We start from the raw sequence: 11,333 nt of genomic DNA on the forward strand, positions 1-11,333 counted from the left end.
CTGAGTATTCCCAGATGCTCAGTTAGATCAATATATTTATTTATAGATATATTTGTTCAAAAACACTGTGGCACTGCCCGTTAACAGCTCTATGCTAAACATGTTTAATCAAAAGCAAAGTTCCACGATGTTTTCTTGAAAAATTATTTATTTGCAGACCACGCTGTGCTTCTGGTCTATGTTACAAATACTTACAGCACATACAGTATGCATGTTTTAACAATAACCATTCCCAAAACATCCAAATGGTATATTTATAGGTAATACATATGTATATACATACATACATGTGCATAAAAATCAGAATGCTCAGAATGCACTCAAAGCATTAGAGTGAATCAAAGAACCATAGTACATTAATACAGTGTCAAACCTACAGTAGATTAGCAAGCAAACTGTGCACTGAAAAAATAAATCATACTTGGGGTAAACATTTCATGAAGGTATGATGTCACAGGTTGCATAGAATTGTCATCAATTTCAAAATAAAATTGCAAATAAACCTAACATTTATAAAGTAGTGACTATGAAGTCAGTGTCTATCATACGATATATAGTAGTATGAGGTAATCAGATTTTATGGCAATCCGGTGCCTGGATCTTGAAACAAAACAAAAAAAAAACACTGATACATATGAAAAGCTTGTATGATGTTCATCTTATGTGCACAATGATTTAATGCAAACATATACATATATACATAACCTGTATATGTGTATTGTACACTGAAATCACAATAACAAACAAGTCATACCGTTTGAGAAAGATTGATTCAAGGCAAAAATGAAAAAGAAGAGAGACAAAATGATATTTCATTTATGTTGGCACTAAATAACAAGCGCTGAAAAATAAATAAATACATTTAAAACTAATGAATCAGGCAGAGTACAGTAGTTCTGACAATAAAGACGATGATTGAGGGTAAAGCATTTCATTCCCTTTATGTGAAGTCTGCTAAACTTATTAGACGATATTTCAAGGTTTTAAATGAATCAGCACAGTCAACACATAGCCCTGTTGTGAGAGGGATCTGGAGTCCCAGCTATCTCTACTAAGCTACAGTAGTCAACACTTACAAATTTAGCATACCAGGTGTGCCAAGAGTGAAAATAGTTCCTGTTGGAAATAGTGGATCTGGAACCAGTACTATACTACACTGTACATTGCAGACCAGCTGTCTTGAAAGTTGCTTCAATACTAACAGTTTAACTTCTTTTATTTGACTTAGTGCCATGTGTCAATTATAAGGTCTTAAAATCATAGTGTTTTAACAACTAAATATTCGGGGGGATTGAACAATAACAGTCAGCTGCTGATAAATACTCCTTTAATGGGATATACTGCGAAATTCAGTTGATCAGGTGGATTTGCCAGCTTTCCATTTAAATCTGTATTTAGACTTTATTTTACAATTATCGAATGATATCAAAATACAAAAATAAATGCATGCAAAAACATCAGCACAAGAACCAATGTGAAAATATGTTTGTTTGTTTTTTTCATTCGGGTGGATGTCTTATTGATCACACAAGACAAACATAACATACATCATAAAACCTCAAAATCAGGTGATTTCTTAGGCACGCACTGAATCTAAGTCATTCTCTATTAGAACAGACAAGTTTACCCAGTGTAACCAAACTATGGATAGTGTCTTAATGCAGCAAACATACAAAGCCTGGTTAACAACTACAACTACAATATGCAAAATATCCACCTTCTCTTGACCTACTCAGTAAAAGACCAAATGCCATTCAAGTTAAAAGGCATCTCCTTTAGCACCTTTGGAAACGTAATAACACCTTTTTTTGGATCAAGTGGCATCAAAAGCAAATCAATAAATGAGTGCTGACAACTTGACAAGTGCCTTAAATCAGCTGCTAATAAAGTCTGTCTCCAAGTTAGTGTCCAGACCACTCCCTGGCCGTGGAAGTGATGCAGTACTTCAAGTAGATTTTTGAATAGAATCAAAGCTCTTGTAGTTTGTGTCGCGTCACACACAATCTTCAATTTTTATCTAAATGTGAGGCACTTGCAAAAAAAAAAAAAAACTTAACTAAAACTTTCAATCATCAGTCTGTTTGTTAGACCTCTGAGCTGTCACTGCTACTAAAGACTTGTGTCATCATGGGCTCTGCACTGCTGGAGCTCTTGGGTGTCTCTTTCTTCTCTTTCTTGGACCGGACCAGTAATACCACCATGATGGCGATAAGTACTGTGAGGAGCAGTCCAACAAAGATACCAATGATCAACACCAGTCTGTCATCACTGTTGTCTTTCTGGTTGAGCTCACGGGGGATGATCCCTTTGGTGAAGATCTCTCTCTCTGGGCTCGTCTTCCGCTGGCTGCTGCGATCCAGTGCGATGTGGAGGATGTTGGTGCCACGGTTTTTGCTTACGCCGATATCCTCTATTATGTCTGGCACATCATTCGCCGTTCTTCTAGCGCGATGTTGACCCTTCGGAAGCAGATCTGTGTGTTGGCTCATCACATGGTACTCGAGGCTTCTCTTACCTATGCCACGGTTAGCGTTGTCCCGAGAACGGACAGTGTAGATGGTGTGAATGTACCACTCTCTCCCTGTAGAGACCTGGAAAGAGCAACAGTTACTGTTTTAAAAACTTTATGCTGGACACAGGTTTCTATTTTGTTGTCAATTCAGAATTCAATAATTCCACTATGAAATACAATAAACAAATATAGCTACTGTTTATGTAACTTAAACATAATTTAAATGTTTCTGTAGTGGTGTATATCTAATATGTTAACAGTGTGTCCAGTGCAGTTACTGTACAGTTAAAAAACAGAAAAGATTTCAGCGACTGGAAAATAACTAATGGCACACTGATACTGACTTTTTCTTTTTGACAAGCCAACAAACACAGACTGGCTGACCAGAGGAAGCAATCTGGACTCAGTGAAAGGGGGAGAGTCTGAGTCATACATATGATCCTGTCATCAGAGGATAAATAAAAGCCAGCCCACATGGATTGTTAACAAGCAGAGAGACTTCCACCAGAATTAGGGATGTAACGATGCATCGATTAAAAATCGTGACGACCATAGACGGATTACCGCCCCAGAGCCAATAGGGGCCCTGGGCCTTCAGAGTGTTTTTTTTTTGTTTTGTTTTTAATAAAAAAAATGAATATGGTTTTTAAAATGTAGTATAATAATAAAACAATAATGAAATCATTTGAATGTTTTAGAAATTATATTAACGAGTAACGTGTGATGACGCAATGACGTACGTACGCCAGCCGGGGTCAAACGCGCGTTTTTTTAAAATGGAGAAACGTGGCGCTCAGTGGTTCAGCGAAAAGAAAACAAAAGAAAGAGAAAAAGAAGTCAAAGATGCTGCTTTGGTGCAGATAATACCATCCACCTCAACCTTTTTTCACCAGAAAACCGAGGCAAGATGATGGTACTGAAAACAGCGGAGCCAGGACGACACGTCACCGCTAACGCTGCTAGCTCAAGTTCACCGGAGACGTTTGGTCGTGGTGACTTTTCATCGAAGAAGGCCAGAAAAAGATGATGCAGGTGAGTCTGATTCATGTCGGAATGTGTTTAAGGCTGGTATGTGATTGGAGGATGAGCGAGGGGGGCGGGAAGTGTGTGAAAACTGATAGTTTGAGCTGAAGTTGTTGTTGTTGTCGTGGTTACGGCCGACAGTTAATGTTCCGGCAATAAACGGACGTTTTTCGAACTAACTCATCGTCATGGTAACCTCATCTCGTCAACACGTCCACTTTGTTTACTTGCTCAGATTTGGACATTTTTCCCGGTGTTTCCCTTCTAAACATGCTTCTACGTGTGTAGATATGTTACGTAGTTAGTTAGTTTCGCGTTTGTCTGTTTTTTACGACCGGCAGTTTGCGCGGGGTATTTTATTTTGAAAATCCACCAGCTTCTCTTTGCTTTTTCTGTGTCTGGCTTTCGCTCGCTCGAGGTGCTCTGTGGAAATTGACGCGTGCTGCTCGCAGGTTTTAATGTTTTTATTTTATTGTTATGTACAAAACTTACCAGCCACATTGGCTGATGATCAAAAAAGTTAATTTAGAGCCCTGGTTACGCCCCCTCGTGAGCGAAAACTGCACATCACAGCAGTTAACAGCAGTTTACTGTGAGATTGTTTCTAAAGAAAGGAGATATTTGTCATGTGTTTTGTTGTTTAAGATGTAAGTTGCACTTTTTATAAGAGAACACAAACTGTTTGAGAGTTTCTGTAAAGAAAGATTTTTTTCCTACAAATAAAAAGTATAATATTTTATGTGGTCATAATTTGTCTGTATTTAAAAAAAATCGTATCGTGAACAAAAAATCGTGACTCGAATCGAGTCGTGAGTTGAGTGTATCGTTACATCCCTACTGGTCACTGGTTGCTATGGTTGCAAATGAACTAGCGACGCGGAGCGGCTGAAATAGAGCATTTAACGTAATTTCTAAGAGCATAACCTTTTATTTATTTATTTATTTATTTATTCTGCATGTGGTCCAGGTGGCACACACGGTAGGGATATTTCACGTATTCTATTTTATTTTATTTTTTGCAGTGCTGACACTGGAATGCAACCTCTGATTGTCATTTCTCTTGACAAAAATATATTTTTCTGCTGACCCTGTCCACAGCAGTGCATAGCTCTACTTCTCTACTGCAGCTATAAGTACAGCTACAACCTCACTTTAAAAACACCACAACTATTCTGAGGCATTCTACATATTCATTTCATGTTTTAACCAGTTTTTATTGTTAAGGAATCCTATTAAAGCCCAGCAGCGTTGTTTTCGTCAAAGGCCATTTTGGCACATCATTTGTGCCTGAGCTCATCCGGCACCCAGAGCGTAGGCACGTCTCCACATGAACACAGCGCAGTGAGGCATGGTTAACTCTCACAGAGTAAAGCGAAAAGTGCAGATACCAGAAAAAAAAAAAACTTTTCACTTTCACCCTCTGGAATCTGTTTGAATTTCTGACAGCTCTTTTAAGGAAAAACAAAGATTCAGAGGAATTCAATATTCCTAACAAATGTGAATTTATTTTTTGATGTCAATTAAAACACAGCAATACAATTCAGACACATTTGCAGCTGAAATGTATCAAAGCGAGAAGATAAAAAATGCACTTACTACTTCATCTAAAATGGTCGGAGCCCCATGAACACTACAGCAGAATACATTAAAACCTCACGCCTGTAGACATCAAGTAAATGTACATATGTAATTGTTTGAAGTTTACATTATAGACATGAGTTCCCAGGAAAGTGTGTTTTAAGTTATCTGAGTTCAGAAACAATTATTAATGAAGCCGTACTCAGAACAGAGGTTGTTTTATTTATTGTAGAATGTTATTCTATCTTGTAAAAAGTGGCTTTCAATTAAGTTCAGGATAATTTTTAGTTTCATGTAAGATCTATGACCTAAAACAAAAGGTGGTGCCTCTGACACTGTGGAAATTCTTCTCTTAGACATTGTGCAGCAGTCGCTGTTGACGCCTTTAAAAGCAGCTGAAGACTTCTTTATGCGACCTGGCCTGTGTCCATCTCATGCTGTCTGTGTTTTATAATTTTCTGTGGTCAGTGTTGGCTATGTTTATTTGTTTGCTTCTTTTTACTGTTCCTATGCTCTTATTTTTCACAGATTTATTTAAAAATTCTCCTGCTGAAGCACGTTGTGACCTTACTTTGTGAAAGTGCTAAATCACTTACAGAGGTACTTTACTAGTACTTCGCTTGATCGGCATGTTGATGTTGGGTTTTTTTTACTGCAGTGCTGTGAATCTGGTTCCGTCCTATGTGACCCTTCGAGTCCCACTCCATGTGTCCTATGTCTCCCACTCCCCTGTGGGCAGGAAGGATGGCAGCCACTTTGATTTATCAGTCGAGCTGAGGCTCACATTTGTGTACGACAGCTCCATCTTATGGAGAGACGCCGTATGGTAGCCCACCAGAGGCTGAACTACAAGTAAGTACTTGAACAGTGTGTCACTAAATTAGGTGTTGCAAATAATTAATACAGCCAAATATAGCTCCTTGTGTCATGTCTCTGCAGGTGCCCTCTACCCGACGAGTATGCGTATAAATGGCAGGACGACTAGTAGTCAACTTCCGCACTGAGGCACGATTCAGAAGGCCTGTTTGTTTTGCACATCCAGGTACATATTCCATATAAAAGTGATGAGTTATTAATTATTTTATTTTATAGCATGTCATAATTATGTAGAGAAGATTCACTCAGCTCTTATCTGTGACAGTGCGATAATTCTCTTTTCGTAGCATCATTTATCAGAGTTAAAACAGATGGTAACTTGTGTTGCTGATTATACTGATACATAAAATTACATTTTTCCATCAGCTTACCCCTACCTCCATGGTCATGTGTCCCGACCCCCCTGGTTTGACCTTTAACCTTAGTCTTGTGAGGATGAGCCAACCTAAAATCAGCCACATCCAGCAGTGGACTTTTGTTTCTGATTTTGCTGTAGTAAACTTTTTTTTTTTCTTCTAAAGAGCAGCGCTAATTAATTGTTTTGCTGTTTTTAAAACCTGATTCCTAATGAACATCATTTCCCTGGCAGGTGCGTGGACTACTCTGGCACATACACGGTGAAGTGGTCCCGTGTACTCCCCTCCCAGTCTGGAGTACACCATCCCTCCTGTCTGCAATCCCAGAGAGCTCTTACCTTTGACATGGATATCCGCTTTCAGCAGGTAATTTAAATTTAAATGTATACATATAACTTTATGTGACAAACATGCTGGTAACATTTAGTGTCTACGAATCTTTGTGAAGTTTATTTGGACTTTTTCCCCCCTACTCACCATTCATTGCTTCTGTAAGCCACACCTCTTGGCTCCTGTTCAGTCATTTCTTTCTGCCGTTCATGCCCCTCCTGGTTCATTCCATCTAATCAAGAACACATAAGAACAAAACCTGATCATCCCCCTTTTAATCCATTTACCTGCAACTGACTGCGTGTTATGTGTCGCCAACATACTAACCACCCACAGCACCAAGAGACCACCTAGAGTGTATAATAGCAAAGCTGAAATGGATGGTAAATGTTTTGCACCATAAAATGCCAGAAATAATGACAAATCACAGCTAAAATGTATCCGACCCAATGTCTTAAAATAAGACATACACATAAAAAGACATCGCAAATAATATAAAAGAAGAAAGTAAAGACTCTTTGCTTCTTCTTCCATGTGTTTCTAGGTGAGGCGACCCCGTGGCTGCTGATTTCAGGTCTGAACACGCAGATGATCTTACTCTCTAAACGGATGCTCTGGCTCCGGATGGCTCCCATGGGCTTTGAGCAGGAGAGTGACACTGCTTTCTCGCAGTGGTAAGACAACAATTTAAGCATTCGTTATATTTCATATTGCCTCTGAAAGTTGTGGATTAAAAACAAATAATTGAAAAAAAAAAACAAAATAGGCCATAAAAGTTATTGAAATGGATTTGATGACTCTGAATGTGTTTAATTGCTCACGCTCCTTGGATTTTCTCTCCATTCACAGATCAAAAGAAAATCCTGTGTGATGAATATTTCTGTTATTTAGCATATTCCCCATTATTTCCTGAGCAAACAGGATAAAAAATGAAAGGAATTGAAGCTCCCTGAATGTCATTTGACACCTTTCATGTCTTTCCCAAACCAAGCTAATTACAGAGCCTGACTTTTATTTCTCTCAACAATATCTTGAAGTCTTTGAAAAGTTCTCAAAGCTGTGTCTGAGTGAGTGTGAAAGAGTTTTAGCCTAATTGCTGTCCCCAATATTATAGTCTGGCAAAAGAAAGAGAATAAAGTACAACTTCAATTAAACCATCAAGTTTGTGCAGATGTGTTGTGTTACATGTGTTTTGCAAATGATGAAAACTGAATTTCTATTCCCTCAGGGGATACAATTTATGGTCGAGTGATGGTGGATCCAGTGCAGAACTTGGGCGACTCATTCATTTGTAACATAGAGAAAGTCTTCCTGTGTACGCGCTGATGGATATGTCCCCAAATACAACCCCAGCAACTGTTGAGTTTGGCTGTCTGGCTGACGCCCCATCACTACTCTACGTTCAAGATCGTAAGCACAAAAAAAAAAAAATCTCTCATCATATCACATGTGGTTTGTGTCCATTCAAAGCTATAAATCTTCCTCTCACTCCAGGACAAGGCCCAGCCAGGACCCAGGCCCGGGCGTTGGCAAGTAGCTTTCAATGCTTTCCTGGCGTGGATGACCCTGGAGCTTTACCTCTAGTGAGGCAACCTGGGGTCAGATGGTTTCAGAAGATTCCTCAGCTCTCTTCAGGTCAGTCTAAATGTCGGTACAATAAACATACCACCACCCACCCATGATAGTCCACATTCTCTATATTTTTCATCTGTGACTCATTGCATTGAGAGATTTAATGCTGGAATTTAGATTTTTTTTTTAGCCAATAAAATCAGCCTGGCTCAGGAGAGCTAGTGTGAACTTGTGGCATCTTACCATGTAAAGATAAAGTTAAAGATAAAATTACAGTGAAAGAATTAAAAAAATATTATGTTATTATTTCCACAGATTTTTACATTTTTTCTCCTTAATATGCTAAAAAAAAGACTCACTGTCCTGATACTTATATTCCAGTGTGTAGGATTTAATGGCACCCAGCAGTGAAGTAGCAGAATTCACATAAAAAGCCATTTCTAGATCATCTTTGGGTTGTTTGCTCTGGCTGCTGTAGAAAAATGGTGGCTCAACAAGTGCACTTGGACCATCGACCTTGGTGGGTCGACATTAATGTTGTGGCCTGTATTGTTTTTGTTTTAATGAAATGACCACAATCAACTGACTGACTGAAAGTCCGGAGCCAGATAAATTGTCCAGGACGTGGGTCGAGATGAGGGTAAATAATGAAGCAGTGCAGTCACGGATTTCAACACAATCTACTCACAATCTACACTTTTATGAGAAAACTAAATAGTAATATTTCTTCTGACATTTTTTTTATTTGCTCATTCTGTGTCTTTGATTTACAGAGTGTATGTAAATAACTGAATGATCTTGCACCATGTGCCGACCAGCATCGTACTCTGAGGCAGACCATAGACAGTATACAATGATGTAGTATCCGCGACGTCACCTACAGGTTTCTGAGAGTGTGGTGGCTCGGCTGCGCCATTTGGCAGTGCAGCCATGTGTTTACATTTGAATACCCCAGTGACTTAGAATGTAAAAAATCAGAGAAAAAGGAGGCGGACAATGGAACTGTACAGATCAGAGCAAAACCACACATTAAAGGCACATGCATTGTGACATCATCAGGACTGTATATAAGGCCACGACGCTTCAGTCAGTCAGATCATTTCAGACCTTTCAAATCGACGTGATACCACAGTGAGAAAGAGCCAGAAAAGACAATTTGCAAAGAGACCAACGACTGATACAGAATACAACTGTTCGTCGAGATCTACAACTGCACCTACAAGCATTACTTTGTGACTGACTACACCAGAAAGAAAGAAATGCAGCGCCCTGGGAACCCCAGTGGTAACCAGAAGAGCGATGAAGAGCAGACCGTACGCGGCTGCTTTTGTGAGACCAGTGCCAACTCAACCAAGAGTTGGGAGGAAACAAAAGCACAGCTGTGAAGAGACAAAATCCTTGAAGGAGAAGATCATACAAGGAAAAAAGAAACAAGGCAGGAGCTAGAGAGACTCAAGAAGTACCACATCCAGAAACTCTCAGCACGCAAAGATCGCCAACCAAGTCAGCGACAACACCAGAGGAAGAAAAGAAACTCTTGCAGTGGACTACGAGGAGCTGCAGGGTGCCCACATCATTAATGAGGAAAAGTTCCAGGCAGAGCAGAACAAAAAAAACTTCTCCAGGAGGAACTGGAACGCCTCAATTTTCGTACCAAGTGCTCAACGCCAGGTATGAAAATGATGTCCCCAAGCTCAAAAAGCAGGCCTTTTACCTTCAGTGTGATCTTGATAACGAGATCCTGCAGAAGCATCTCGTGCAGTCTGACTCGAAGAGCCTTCAAGCTCTCCAGGAGAGAGAGAGAAAAAACAGACTCTCCAAGAACAACTGGAGAAGCGCAGTGTGTCACTCCACGAGGTCAGCAGCAGGCTGACACCCTGAGGTTTGACCTTGAGAAGGAGCTTGAGCAGAAGAAACTCCTGCAGACAATTACGGGAGCTGCAAAGACACACAAGCTCAGTCAGACGCAAGTTCTCTGCCGAGATTGAGCTGAAAAGAAAAGAGCATGATTCTAAGAAGGAACTGGACAAGATGCACGAGACTACCCAGAAGTATGAGGCCGAAGTCCCCACGGTCAGAGAGCGCCAAGACCCTGCCGTGTTAGCTTTGAAACGGAAGTCAAGTCTCATGCAGTCTCAGTGTCAGGGGCTTCCGTATGACCCAAAACGTGAGGGCTGAGCAGGAAGCCATCCGTCAACAGATGGCAGAAGAGATCACCGTCCTGGCAAAACGCCCGTGAGAGCGAAAAGATTTTTGAAGCGAGCTGGACAACCTGAAACTCAGCTCAGTGTTCAGATCTCACTCAACCTGAAGCTATCCACTGAGCTCCAGGCTGAGAGAGAGGCTCTCCAAAAAATCACAGACAGTAATGACAACCAACCACCAAAGAAGGCTGAAGCCGGTGAGAACAAGCAGTGTGAGCAGCAGGCGACCATCAGTCCTGCACTGGCACTCGAACCACCGAAGCAGGCTGAGGACAAGCAGTGCGAGCAGCAGGCAACCATCAGTCCTGCACTGGCCCTCGAATCCCAGAGAGGCGCTCAGGGAAATCTTCCAGACAGGAAGCAGAACCACCTTCTGTCTGGAAGAGGCCCGTCACTTTCTGGGGTTGGGAACCGCGAGGTGGAAGAGGAGGAGGGAAACTAAAGAACATCGAGTTCTCCGGGTTTTCTCCAGGTGCTCTGGTTTCCCCTGCGTCCAAGGACGCAAAAAAATGCCAAAAAAAACTAACAAACAAACAAAACAAAAATTAAAACAAACAAAAAAAAAAAGTTCAAAGTTCAGATATTGTTTATTTAATAGTTTTTGTAGTTGCCACAGTTCTTGGGCCTTTTTACAGAAACATCCTCTGTCTGTGTCATTCTAATTTAAGATGACATTACAGAAACATAAAATGATCTCAGTGTTTGAATTTGCTGATAATATCCTAACTGAATATAAAAATATATATTTATTCAAATATTTAATTCTTTCTGCAATTAACTGTTTATGCTAAATTCATTTTTTGTCATTCATCATTGGCAACTGGAATTCATGGATTTCATGCATTTGTTCTTTAAAGCTACATTACAACCAGTTCACCATAT

The 11,333-nt window shown here is 40.1% G+C and overlaps 2 protein-coding genes across 3 annotated transcripts in view; one reads left to right on the top strand and one right to left on the bottom strand.

The window, feature by feature from the left end:
* Positions 1–130: 130 nt before the first annotated feature.
* The window catches only part of frem2b (FRAS1 related extracellular matrix 2b), a 63,892-nt gene continuing 52,689 nt past the window's right edge, over positions 131–11,333 (bottom strand). The window contains exon 24 of the mRNA XM_019259399.2: positions 131–2,591. Coding sequence (XP_019114944.2) covers positions 2,085–2,591 — 507 coding nt within the window. The 3' untranslated portion in view covers positions 131–2,084. The remainder of the gene's footprint in view (positions 2,592–11,333) is intronic.
* Positions 3,215–11,333, top strand: part of trpc4b (transient receptor potential cation channel, subfamily C, member 4b) — an 81,405-nt gene continuing 73,286 nt past the window's right edge. For both annotated transcript variants that reach the window (XM_027280254.1, XM_019259365.2), the window contains exon 1: positions 3,215–3,544. The gene's annotated coding sequence lies outside the window, so the exon portion shown is untranslated. The remainder of the gene's footprint in view (positions 3,545–11,333) is intronic.

Source organism: Larimichthys crocea, chromosome VII (assembly GCF_000972845.2).
Source record: "Larimichthys crocea isolate SSNF chromosome VII, L_crocea_2.0, whole genome shotgun sequence".
NCBI lineage: Eukaryota > Metazoa > Chordata > Actinopteri > Sciaenidae > Larimichthys > Larimichthys crocea.